At 38.3% G+C, this 14,080-nt stretch overlaps 1 protein-coding gene across 4 annotated transcripts in view; it reads left to right on the forward strand.

Annotated features, from left to right (window-relative positions):
- C1H1orf87 (chromosome 1 C1orf87 homolog) overlaps nucleotides 1–14,080 on the forward strand; it is a 144,485-nt gene that overhangs the window by 79,333 nt on the left and 51,072 nt on the right. For all 4 annotated transcript variants that reach the window (XM_054533833.2, XM_063712110.1, XM_063712109.1 and 1 more), the window contains 2 exons: nucleotides 11,294–11,434; nucleotides 12,245–12,508. In XM_054533833.2, coding sequence (XP_054389808.1) covers nucleotides 11,294–11,434; nucleotides 12,245–12,508 — 405 coding nt within the window. The remainder of the gene's footprint in view (nucleotides 1–11,293; nucleotides 11,435–12,244; nucleotides 12,509–14,080) is intronic.

The following is a 14,080-nucleotide window of genomic DNA, read 5'->3' on the forward strand; positions in this document are numbered from 1 at the left end:
CCAAGGTCTCACAGGAAAAGAGCTTGGCTCTTCTGATTCCTAGTCCTAGGATCTTTTTGCCTCCAAATTCTGCTTTATATGGGTATGTTTTTAAAAAAATACATATTGTTTATATCATTTCTCAGAATTATCAGCTCTGCCTTCTCTCAGAAGAATAAAAAAGAATGTGTGACTAGCAACAAACTCAGTAGCACAGTTTCAAAAATAAAATTGTAGTGTGCTTTTTGCATCTGGCAGCATGAAAATGAAAATGTTAGTGCTTTAATTTTAATAATTATCAGTTTACTGGGAAGGTTTCTTTTCAAAGCCCTTTTGTGTGTTTTTCCTTGTTCATTCTCAACAATAGCCCTGCAAGGTAGGTAAAGGCACATGATGTTATCTTTATTTTATAGATGAATAGACAGATGTCAAGGACATTTCTACTTGGCTGTGCATTTGCAACTCAGATTCAGCAAGTTCAAAGCAGAGTCTTTGATCTTGTACTTCTGGTGGTCTGGGTCTCACAGAATGGTCTCACCCCTCTCTCAATTGCACCAGCAAGAAACCTGAACATACTTTCCTCCTCTCTCTCCCTAACCCTGACATCCAACCAATCACAGATTCCTTTAAATTCTACTTCCTTCGTGTCTCTCAAAACCTTCTCTTTCTTTTATTTTCCTTGTCATCACCATAATCAGACCACCATTTTGTCTCACGAGGGAGATTTTAATTATCTTCAAACTGACTTTTCTGACTTTAAAGCTCTGTCTCTGTATTGGTCAGCTATTGTGATAAATACTGCTGCATAACAAATCACCCCACAACTCAGTGGTTTATAACAATAATCATTTACGCTCGCATCTACAGATATGAGCTTAGGCAGCTTTTATTTATCTCAGTTGGGTTGGGCTGGGCTTGGCTCTAAACTGGATTTGATTCTGGTCTGCTCTGTGTTCTCTTGTTCTAAATCCAGCGAGCTCTTCAAGGCATGTCCTTCTCAGAGTGATGGAAACATTTTAAGAGAACAAACTCAATTACACAAGTACATTTTAAGTCTTTGTTTTTTGCTTGTGTCATATCCACTAACATCCCATTAGCCAAAGCATCCCATTAGCCAAAGCAAATCACATGGCCAAGCACAACATGAATGGGGCAGGGATATATATGCTATCTCTTTTAGGAGGAACCACTTGATCAGACACAGCCTCTGCTTAAAACACTTAAATTCCCTTGTTAAATCCCAATTGCCCTGGTATAAAATTTAAACTCCTTGACTTAGCATTCTAGCTCAACTCTGTCTATTCTCTATTTCACTTTCATCCCCACATCTCACTAAACTGAAATTCTATTCCATAAATAGAGTTCTTTTCCCTTTCACCTCAAATCCTTTGCCCGTGCTATTCTTTATGGGTAAAATTCTCTTCCCTCCATCTTTATTTGATTAACTTCTAATCGTGTAAGTGTCCCAACTTAGATAGCAGCTCTATCAAGAAGCATTATCGTCTGACTTCCAAGACTGAGGTAAATGCCTTTCCTAATGTATTTCCAAGTGAATCTGTGCATACTTCTACAGTAGATGTTGCCATGCTATTAAAATAAACTGTTTCCTTATCTGTCTCCTTCCACAAGTCTATAAGACCACTGAGAGTAAGAATTGTTGCTTGTTCATTTTCATTTCCAAATGTCTTTCTCTGTATATTGGCTCGAAGCCAACATCTAATTTAATGGGAAAACACTAGAGACTTTCTCATTTCAGTTTGGAAGAAGTTAAGAGTGCCCACTGTCTCCACTGCTTTTAATATTATCCTGGAGGTATTTGCCAATGCAATTACACAAGAGAAAGAAAGTATAGGCATATTACTTAGAAAGGAAGAGGTAAAACTATTTTCAGAGTATAAGATTGTACATCTAAAATCTCAAGACAGTTAATGAAAAAACTACCAGCAATCAAGAGAATTTGGCAAACTAGAAAGTTATAAAATCAATAACACAAATCAATGGCCTTCATATATGTCAACAAAAATGAGTTAGAAGATAAAATGGAGGAAAGGCACCATTTACAATAGCAAATAAATGTAGAAGTAAATTAACTAAATAAATAAATCAAATGCCAAGATACAAACTTAACAAGAATTGTCCAAACCTGTATGAGAACAAAATATAAAGCACTCCAGAAAGACACAAGAGTAGATTTGAACAAATGGAAAGGCATGCTGTTTTCTTGTACATAAAATGTTAACATCATCAAAACATCAATCCTCCCTAGGGTAATTTATAAATTTGTTGGGATTCCAACAAAAAAATAGTATTAGGTTTTTATTTTGTTTTGTTTTACAACTAACCAAATTGATTAGCAAAGTTAATTTGGAATAACAAACAAGCATGAATAGTCAATAAAACCCTGAAAAGGAGAGCAGCACTATGAGTAATGGGTAAGATACCATTACCAGATATTAAAACAAAAAGTCTCTATATTTAAAATAGTGTGGTTTTGGCACATGAATACATGAAAGACCAATGAAATTTAAAAGAAAAATTCAGAAATAAACCCACTGGCATATTGTTATTTTGTATATGATAAAGGTGACATTGAAAATTAATAAGAAACAGATGGACATTTTAATCAGTGACACATTATTGGATAGCTATAGAGAAGTTTTAAGTTGGGTCTATTCCTCATATACCATACATATATAGGATGTATATTAGGATATATTCCAAATACATCAAAGGTTTAAGTATAAAGCAATAAACATATACAAATAGTACAAGTAAACATGAGTGATTTCTTCTATCGTCTGGGATAAGGGGAAACTTTCTTAACTGTGACTCAAAATGCAGATACAATGAGGAAAACAATGATCCTTTTCACTGAAGGAGTGATTATTTTCATCATATGGCCAGAACCCCTGTAAGCAAAGCACATAAACACCTGACAAAGTGGGAGGAAAATCTGCAACTTGCATCATTGACAAATATATCTCTTATCTATAGAATATTCTACTTAAAATAGAGACGAAACAGGGCCATAAACTATTAGAAAAATGGGCAAAATACATGAACAGGCAGTTCACAGAAAAACAAATGTAAATGTTCCTTAAATATATCAAAAGATGTGGACTTGCTTTTAATAAGTAGAATGTAAATTAATTCTGCCCTGAGATATAATTTATCATTAGCAAAATCCAGGAAATTGATAACATAATTTGGCAAAATCCATAATATTGATAATACACTTTGTTGGAAGGCTACGGGAAAACAGATACATTCTTACAATGATAGAAAAAAATTTAAATGGCAAAACTGTTTTGGAAGAAAAATTGACAATAATTAGCAGAACTACATCTACATTTATTTTTTATAAGAAAATCTCACTTTGAGAAATCTATCCCAAAGGTATACTTGAAAAATATAATATTAAAAGATTTATGCAGAAGATATACATTCCAACATTTACCTGTTACACCAAAAAATTATAAACAACCTAAATTTCCATAGACAATGGACTGTTTGAATAAACTAAGTTACATCCATACATGGAGTACTATGAAATTATAAAAAGAAATGTAGAATTTGTGTATATATGAGTATTATTATATATTATTATGTGGAGTAATATAACAAGATACATTATTAATTGAATAAAAGTGAGGTAGAAAAATACATATAGATTATTCTACCAGTATCTATCTATCTATATATCTATTATGTGCATATCCCTTATGTTTTTTAAAATGAAGGAATTAATTAAGAACATTATTAAAAAGTGGTTATCTCTTGGGGATAGATGGAACATGATGAATGGATAAAAAATAGAAACAATACTTCTCTGAATGTCTTGTTTTGTAGGCTTGGCTTTGCAACCACATAAATGTTTTACACTACAGAATTATAAAGTAAAATTACATGTTAAGAAAATCAATTTGTAAAAATCAAAAACAAAATAAAATAAATCTGATTTTGTTATCTTTTGGTATACAACAAATTGCCCTAAAACTTAGCCACTCAAATCAATAAACATGTATTACCTGCTACTGTTTCTCAGGGAAAGGAATCTAGGAGTGGCTTAGATGAGAGATTTTGATTCAAAGTCTTGCAAAATTTCACCCCAAATTTCACCCAGGGATGCAGTCATCTGAAAGCTTGATCAGAACTAAAGGATCTACTTCCAAGCTCATTCATGTGGCTATTGACAGAGGCCTCCTGGCTGTGTCCACAGGTCTCAGTTTTTCTCATTTGGGCTTCTCTCTAGGGGTGTGCACGACATGGCTGGCTTCCCACAAAATGAGTGATCTGAGAGAGACTGATTGTACACAATCAAATTGGAAGCTGCAATATCTTTTATAACCTAATCTCAGAAGTGACGTACCATCACTTCCACAGTATTCCACTGGTCACATAGACCAATCTTGATTAAATGTTGAGGGGATGAAGGAGACTATGTAAGGCCATGAAACCAGGAAGCAGGGATCACTGGGGCCACCTTGAAAATGAGTGACCACATGAACTTAACTATATATTAATTGGCAGTAAAATTAAACAGAATGAAACAACTGTAAATGATTTTAAAACACAGTGACTTCATTGCATATCCCTAGTGGAATATTTACTGTAAAGAAAATATTTTATGTAACAAAGCAAGTGAGTCATTATCCTGGTGGTTTTTTCCTTTTTTTTTTTTTTTGGACTTGCTATTTGGGGTATAGAAGAAATAAAATATAGATAGAATATTAATAAAATTACATAAAACCCCTATAGTCCTACACTTGAAATGAAAAATCAGTATGAACTCTTTTTAAAAATGCATTTCCCAGTTCTGTCCATTGGAAAAATTTAGAAACAATGACTAGGCCCAAAGCAATGAGTAGCCTTGCATCTGCATTATGTTCAGTAAAATTCCAAGAGCTGATTCCACCTTTGAGCCTGGAATATCCACTTATACCACAAGCAATGAAGATACCAAAGACTTCCTAAGACTGGTCAAAAAAGACTCAGGATCTGACTTAAAGAGGTTCCCACAGTTGAAAGCGACATAATTTTGGCATCAATAAAAATAATAATTGCAATACATTGAAACACATTAAATATGTTTAAATGTATATATTCATAATGATTATTTTAAAAAACAAAAACTCATTGGTCATCTCTGAAGAATGCTAGGGAACAAACTATTTATTTGAAAAAACAGTAAATAAAAGAACCAAGCATTTATTCACTTGGCCATTTTCTATGCAAACTATATCCGAAGTAATAGTTGATGAAGGGACGTTTCCCTTTAAAGAACTATTTCTGTTAATAAATGAAGAATGGTGGGATAAGAATTTCACCATTTTGCAAAGCCCTAATGAAAACAAAAAGAATTAAGCAATGCATATGAGTGCCTGTAATTATGATCCGAAAAAAGACAATTAGATAGCATTTGCTTCCATGGGAAAATATACCACCTACAAAAATGTCTTGTCAAATAAAATTGATCTTGAACATGAATAAGACTTTAGATTTAACTACTATTTTACAGGAAATAAATGATACTTTTTAAAAACAGCATAGGGATGCCAGAAAATGCAGACTGTGTAAAACTCTACAGTGCAGACAACACAGCTTCTTCAACAATTGCAAGAAAAAATAATGATGAAAGGGGCAGAGTGGGAAGACTAGACATTTTAAAAATATGTAAGCCTGGATGCAGTGGCTCATGCCTATAGTCCCAACGCTTTGTGGGGGTCAAGGTAGGAGGACTGCTTCAGGTCAGGAGTTCAAGGCCACTCTGGGCAACCTAGGAAGAACCTATCTCTACAAAAAACAAAAAGTTAGCTGGGTGTGGTGGTGTGCACCTCTAGTCCTAACTACTTGGGAGGCTGAGACAGGGGATTGCTTGAGTCTAGGAGTTCAGGCCAGGCTGCGGTGAATAATGGCTGTGCTACTGCACTCTAGCCTGGGTAACAGAAAAAATTAAAAAAAAAAAAAGGAAGGAAAGAAGGAAAGAAGGAGGAAGGGATGGAGGGGAGGGAGGGATGGAGGGGAGGGAGGGAGGGAGAGAGAGAAAGAAAGAAAGAGAAAGAGAGAGAAAGAAAGGAAAGGAAGAAAGGAAGGAAGGAGGGAGCGAGGGAGGGAGGGTAGGGGAGGGAGGGAGAGAAAGAAAGAAGGAGAGAAAGAGAAAGAAAGAAAGGAAGGGAAGGAAGGAAGGAAGGGGAGGGGGAGGAAGAGGAGGAGAAGGAGGAGAAGGAAAGAAGGAAGGAAGGAGAGAGGGGGAGGGAGGAAGGAAAGAAGGAAGGAAGGAAGGAAAGAAGGAAGGAGAGGAAGGAAAGAAGGAAGGAAGGAATTTTAAAAGGTGTAAGGAAAAGAGGAAAGGAGGAAAAAAGAGAGAAAGGCAGGAAGGAAGGAAGGAAGGAATTTTAGAAGGTATAAGAGATATTAACCTATTGCAATATATGGTTCATATTTTGAATGTACAAACTATGAAAATAAGATTTACCAGACAACTGGGGGATTTTTAAACACTGATGAGACATTTGGAGATATTGAGGAATTACTGTTAATAATAAGGAATTTTTAAGTGTTATAATATTATTGTGTATTTAAAAAGAGTCCTCATTCTTGGGGCAGTGGTTCTCAAACTTCAGTGTGCATCAGAATTACTGAAGGACTTATTCAAACACAGATTTCTGGGCCCCATCCCACAAATTTCTATTTAGTGGGTCTGCGGTGGGTCTCAATAATTCTCATTTCTCACAGACTCCCAGAGGAAGCTGAGGCTTCTGGCCCAAAGACTGCACTTTAAGAACCACTGCCTTATAGACATATGCTGAAATAATGTGGATGAAATAACACACTGTCTGGGCTCACTTCATCTCTGGTGGAGGGTAATGTGGGGATAAAAAAAATAAGATTGTCAGTTGATCACTGAAGCCTGGTGATGATCACAGGGAGTTTCATCACGCTATTATCTCTACATGTGCCTGTTTTTGAAGTTTCCAAAATTAAAAGTTAAAATGTAAACAAAGTATACATTGTTACAAATATGAGTAAAATAGTCAAATGATTAATATCAATATGTATTGTATTAATTTGTTTAAAGCACATTTAAAATCACATATACATATATTAATTTGGAAATACATTTTTTTCTAAGTCTACATTTCTTAAAAAAAAGTATACAACTTTTTACTTAATGTTTCTCATGGCTGTCCTCATTATCACTACTGCCCATTTTTGAGCCATTTAACAGCTTTCTAGAACACCCCAGTACCTTGGTCTAAATTGTTTAAGAAACAGAACTTTTCACATCTGCATTTAATGCTATCTCTGGAAATTTTCTCCCAAACCGCAGCTATCCATTGCATAATGTTAAGATGATTTGTTGTGTTCACTTGTCTTGAAAGAGAGTGTGGATGACTCCACACACACTCAAAAATAGTTTTATTTATAAGCAACCTTTAAAAGACTTGTTTACATTTCCAACTCTTGCAAGTTCCAATGCCCCCAGAAGAGTTAGTAAATCTGTGTTAGATTTCTGTGCTTCATTTGTACCAGTTCTTTCAGGCAAACATCACACAACTAGGACTGATTAAAGTCACTTCAGGCTATGGTGTTGGTCCCCAAGCTGTATTTTGTTATTCAAAGTAAACTAAATGAGAGAAACCTATGGTATTAGAGACTTCATAGGTGCTCTGACAAATCCCAAGGTCAGAAACCTGGGGAATTTTGATAAAATTTTGCATTTTATCTTTTTTGACACGTGAGGAACACTCTTCACTTTGGAAAAACGACAGCCCCAGGTGACTTAAATCAGCAAGGGAGAAATCTGAAGCCCAGCCTGCAGCTGGCCTGAACCCAGGCACCAAGAGCTCCTCCCCATTCTCCCATGCTGTTGCTCTAGTTTTTCAGCAGATTCAGGGCTGTTCTTGGTATGGGGGGGTGTCAGCCAGGCACAAGACAGAGTCCTGGCCCACATGGAGATCATATTATTGGAGGGAGATACACAAAATACAACAAATAAATATATCATAAGGTTTTAGAATGTATAAAATATTTAAAATACATAACACTCATTCTTCACAGCATTCCAGGGAGTACAGTATATTTTCCTCTTCCCATAGGCGAAGCCAGAAAACTTAGTCTGTGGCCGGGTGCGGTGGCTGACGCCTGTAATCCCAGCACTTTGGGAGGCCGAGGTGGGCGGATTGTGAGGTCAGGAGATCGAGACCATCCTGGCTAACACGGTGAAACCCCGTCTCTACTAAAAATACAAAAAAATTAGCCCAGCATGGTGGCGGGTGCCTGTAGTCCCAGCTACCCGGGAGACTGAGGCAGGAGAATGGTGTGAACCTGGGAGGTGGAGGTTGCAGTGAGCCAAGATCGCGCCACTGCACTCCAGCCTGGACGACAGAGCGAGACTCCGTCTCAAACAAACAAACAAAAAGACTCAGCCTGTGATGTCTAGGCCCAAAGAACTATGAGGGCAGGAGTCACACCTGCCTTGTTCATTTGTATCTGTATTGTCAAGGATAAAGGCACTTAATACATTTTCATGTTTAAATGAAAACAAAAGCAACTGAAAGATACCTTGACTCATGGAATGATGAAGTATTGATAACATTTCTTTAAACACTATCAGAGAAACCCATAAATTCTCAGAGGCAAAAAAAAAAAATTGTATGTGGCTGAAAATGGAAATATTTTATATTGCAAATAATTTGCAAAGAAACATATTGTTCTGTGAACAATATGTCTGAAATACCTAGCCAAATATTTTAAAGAGTGAAATTGGCCAGGCCTATAATCCCAGCACTTTGGGAGGCCAAGGCGGGCGGATCACGAGGTCAAGAGATCGAGACCATCCTGGCCAACGTGGTGAAATCCCATCTCTACTAAAAATACAAAAAAAAAATTAGCTGGGCATGGTGGCATCCACCTGTAGTTCCAGCTACTCTGGAGGCAGAAGCAGGAAAATCTCCTGAACCCGGGAGCAGGAGGTTGCAGTGAGCCGAGATCGCGCCACTGTACTCCAGCCTGGCAACAGAGTGAGACTCAGTCTCAAAAAAAAAAGAGTGAAATTGCTCTGTGGACTGAACACTGAATCTCCCTCATCCTAGTGTAATTGTGAAAAGCAGGATTCAAATATCTGCACAGTTTACTAGGGAGTAAGTTTTGGACAAGTCTGCTCTAGTCATTGCTCCACCAATAACATTTTTATGGCTCCCATTGCCCTCAGAATAAAGCATAGATGCTAACAAGGCTAAAGGTAATTCATTGCCTTTCTCCTGCCTCTCTATCTCCAGGCTTATCTTTTGCCTTTTCCAAAAGTTAAACTATGTTCTGAAAGCATCATCTGTCTGTTACATGCATGCATGCACCTTTGTGTTTTCTATATCCAGTTCACTCTTCCTGTAATCCTCTTGTCCTCTCCTCCTCCCTCTCCACTTGTTAGCCTATCCAAATACAAATCTGACTTATCTTGCAAGCGTAGATTTAGATGCCATTCCCTTCAGACCTGGACCACCAAGTCCAGATCAGGTGGACCATGGACAATTCTGAGAGTGGCCCTTAGAATCCCTTTTCTATTGTCATGGTTACGTGCTATGCCTCCCACCATCAGCAAACTCTGTGAGAGCAGGGGCTGAGTCTGTTTTTTTCACTGTAGGGCTTATGACAGTGCCTGGCCCAAACTAGACAACCATAAATGTTTTTTAAATGAAGGAATAAAGTTATTTAACTTCTGCAAGCCTTGGCTTTCCAAATGTAAAAGGATGCTAGTACTACCTACCTTGTATTGTTGTTGTAAGGATTTAAATAATGACATGAGCAGGACACCCATGTGGTGCCTTGTACACAGTATGAGCCAAATAAATAACTCTTGTGATTTTTATGCCTATTCAGAACTCTCTGTCATTCTTGCCCACTCTGCTCACTCTAGAGAGCCTCTTGGTTTTTCCTTAAAATGTTCATGACTATAAAACATCTGTAGGTTGCTATTCATACTGATAGGTTATTCAACATGACTGTCAATTTAGTAGTTTATAGAGAATCCTTCTGATCATGTCGCCCTTCTATTACCTGGTATTAAAAATAACCATGTGTCCAGAGGCTGAGGCAGGAGAATCACTTGAACCCGGGAGGCAGAGGTTGCAGTGAGCCGAGATCTTGCCACTGCACTCCAGCCCGGGTGAAAAAACAAGACTCTGTCTCAAAAATAAATAAATAAATAAAATAAATAAAATAACCGTGTGTCTTAATTTGTACCAAGTTTTTGTTTTAATCAGATATGGTAAGATACCATACTTGGAGACAATTGCCTTTGCAAAAAGAGTTAATTGCTTTCATTTCCCAAGAGAAGCAGGGATTCCACACCACATCGGGCTACTTGAGGACCTCAAGGAGGCAGGAGGAGGAGCAAGGAGAGAAAAGCGCAAGCCACAGCCTTTCTCTGGGGTTTAGATGGGAAAGGCAAGGCAGGGCAGAACAAACAGCTTAGGACTAGCTAGTTGGAATAATTCCCCCAGGCTTTGGGGCATAGTGACTATCCCTAGTTGTCTGGAGCCTAGTCTTGGATTTATTTAAGGCAGGAGAAAAAAAGGCTTGCTGTGTGAGAGTTAAATAAAGGAGGTATCTGGGGGTTTGAACTCAGGACTGGTTTGCATATGAAAGATGTATTAGCAGGCCAGTTGTTTACCATCTCTAGGAATTAGCTAGTCCTGGGAGGGGCAGTCCCCCCAGCCAGCAAGGCCTACCTTCTTAAGATGTCAAAACACCATAAAATATGAATAATGTTAAAACACAATTAATATACCATGCTCCATGGCAAGAGAGAACAGGGTTTTATTATCGATCCTAATTCTATCATTTATGCTATTGTAACTTTTAGTGACATTACTCCTAGAGTATAATATTCTGAGCTTTTTAATCTCTTGTCAAAGTTAACAATTACCTTTGCTGCCCTTCCTGAACCTGCTAATTAAAACAGCCTAATGATATCCTTATCTCTAATAAGAACCCCACATTTGCCTATAAACACCCTATGTTCTACCTATTACTTTTTGCCTGTCACAGACACTTTCTTGCCCAAATGAGACATACCTAAGTGTGAATATATTTGCCTAACATGTGTCAAGCATATAATGCTGAAATTGGTGTGAAGGCAACATTTCTTCACAATGATCCAATGACTCAATGATACATGGGCTAAAAAGTTCATTTAGAACTGGGAATATGCTTAAATAAATTGGTTGGTTTACTCATTTTCTTCATTCTTTCCTCTTTCTCTTCCCTACCTCCTCTTCTGCTCCTTGCTTCCCTTTGTCCTTGTTCTGTTAAGATTCCCAGACAGGCAAACGTCCACTGCAGCTCTGTACCAACCGGAGACCAGTCCCTATCCTATGTGCATGGCGTTCCCAGAAGAAAGCTTAGAGACTGGTCCTTGGAACAGATGGTGAGAGGCAGCTCTGACCAACCTGAGGTGTGTATACTAAGAGTTGTGAGTTGTGTCTGTTGTAGATGAAGGAGTGTTATTTGTTGACTCAGTTTCTTGATGTGGAGCAGATGATAAGTTGGTCTGAGGGCTGGTCATAGTGGCTCACACCTGTAATGCCAGCACTTTAAGAAGCCAAGCTGGGAGGATCACTTGAAGCCAGGAGTTTGAGACCAGCCTGGACAACATAGTGAGACCCCACCTCTACAAAAAAAAAAAAAAATTGAAGACAGTCTGAGAATGGACAAATGGACACCAGACTTCGTTTATCCAGTCAGCTTTCCAGAAAGTGTCCTGAGGAGTTCACAGACAAACCTTAAAATTTTCAACTGAACTCCTCATGTTCCTCCCACCTTCCTCCTTTTCTAGGATTGCTGAGCTCAGGAAGGGCCATTATGCTCCCAGTTAACTCAGTCAGGGTCTAGACACCATCCTTGATTTGCATCCCCCATGCTAAACTCCCAGCTGCAATGGGTCTCCAAAATGTGTTATTCTAAATTCTTATACCATCAAAGCAGTTATTTTGTAAAAGGCAAATGATGTATGTTAAAGCATCTTCTACCAGACCATGTACTCTAGGATTTGCTTTCTTCTCCTGAAGGAAGAGAGCCGATGCATTGTAAATAATGAATACGCCAGATTGAATGCTCACCTTCAGTGCCACCGACTTGTCCTGCTCCAGGCCAGGACTGCGAGTGGACACTCAGATACCAGCCCCAGTGTGCCTCTGCTTCCTTGCTTTGGTCTTTAGCCGGCTGATTGAAGAGTCTTGCTCTTTGTTTTTCATTGTTGTGTTAGGATATTGGCCAGAGCCCAAGTGGGACAACAAATGAAGATGCTTTTCTTCTTGCCCTGGTCAGAAGAGAACTCAAGTCACGTCCTTTGAGCTCCAACTTATTAGAAAAGCTTCAGAAACAGCTGAAGATCCTGGACCCAATCTCTTCAGGATTTCTTCTCCACTCTCAGCTGAGCCGCCTCTTTTTGAAGCACGAAGTCCCTCTACAGTTACCAACAGTTAAAATCCTTTGTCAGAGATTTTCTAAGAGGGGTTCTCCTGAAATGGTATGGCAATCGTATTATTGGAAGTGTGGGTTCCTTTTGTTTCTTTAACTTGTACCCACCAGGGTAAAAGACTAAGAAGTTAGCTACTTTCTTGCAAATGACTTTTATCCCTGACTACTGAGATAAAAAGCTTATTTATATTCATGTGTAGAAATTTCTAGTTCAAATAGAGAATAGAGTTAGGTCTCTTCGCTCTGTTTCATTTCTCTTTAAAGGTCCTCCCTGCCCCAACTTGCACTGTCAGCTTTTAACAATGTTAGGGTAGTTACAGATTCAAGAAAATGGGCCCACTCGAGTCCATTCATGAGCTAGCTTAGTCTGCAGGACCCAAGGTAAGAATTGAGACTGAGCTAAGATCTCCTTTGTGTCATCACAACTTCCTAGAGAGTTAGAAGTGGGAAGCATCTTTGAAATTTACTGATTAGGGAATTGAGGCCCAGAGGTTGTCCAAGAACTCGTTTAGGAGACTCAGAGAATTAATGGCAGACCCCATGCTAAGACACAAGTTTCCCAATGACAGGGCCAGAGTTCTTTGGGCATTATATTTTCCAAGCTCATACCTATGTCTGAATATAAAGAGTAGTCCAAGTGTCACTAAATTCAGGGAGCCAGAGGAAAATACCCTGAAATAGGAAGAAATAATAGCAATAAGAAAATCATTAGTGAGCATGTATCAATAGCAAAGCAATAGACAGCACAAACCTTAAAAAAGAAGGTCTGGACTTTAATCTTAATCCCACCATCTTAGCTCTGTGACATGGAGCATACTCTACTTAAGTCCTCCCATGCCTCAAGGATCTCATCCAGAAAACCAGGCCAAAACCAACCTTGCAAGTTTAGTCTCAGGATTTAGTAATGTGATAAATGCAAACTAATAGAATTAGTTAAATATTTATGAGAAGTATTTAGCAATACAATATTGATTTATTAGTGCAACCCATAAGAATATTCAGTTCAACCAAATTTTCTGGCCTGAGACCTAGTTTCTATCAGGGACCTTATCTAGCTTCCCTCTCCCACTGCTCACCCCTCTGCTACCCTGGAGCTGTCTCTCCACCAGAGTCCCTAGGATGGCATCCAGCTTAGCAGTGGAAATGGATGACATTCCTTCAGTCCTTTCCTATGCAGAATAAAGGTCTTCAGATTTTTCAGTTAGCCTAATAAATTTTTGTCTTCAGATTATCTGAATATATCTGCTCAATATATCTAAATATATCTGCTGAATACATCATATATAATAAATGTATAAGATATGTGAGAAGGAACAAGAGAGAGAGTGGGGGCAGGGGTGGGGAGAGAGAGAGAGGCTAGAGGTTAGGTTGTACTGTAGTAATAACCCCAAAATCTTTGTGGCTTAAAGCCACAAAAGGTTATTTTTTTCATTTTTATTTCCATAGAGCCAGCCATAGTTCTTCTCAACACTGTTGTCATTTTAGCTCTGGGACCCAGGATGATGAAACAGCCACTTTAGGATATTTTTGGACAGGACAGCAGAAGGGGAAAAAGAGTCCTGGAGGGTCTCATGTTAGCTCACAGGGTCTCAGTTCTGCTTATAACTCATTGGCCAGAACT

This window comes from Pongo abelii, chromosome 1 (genome assembly GCF_028885655.2).
Source record: "Pongo abelii isolate AG06213 chromosome 1, NHGRI_mPonAbe1-v2.0_pri, whole genome shotgun sequence".
Taxonomy (NCBI): Eukaryota; Metazoa; Chordata; class Mammalia; order Primates; family Hominidae; genus Pongo; species Pongo abelii.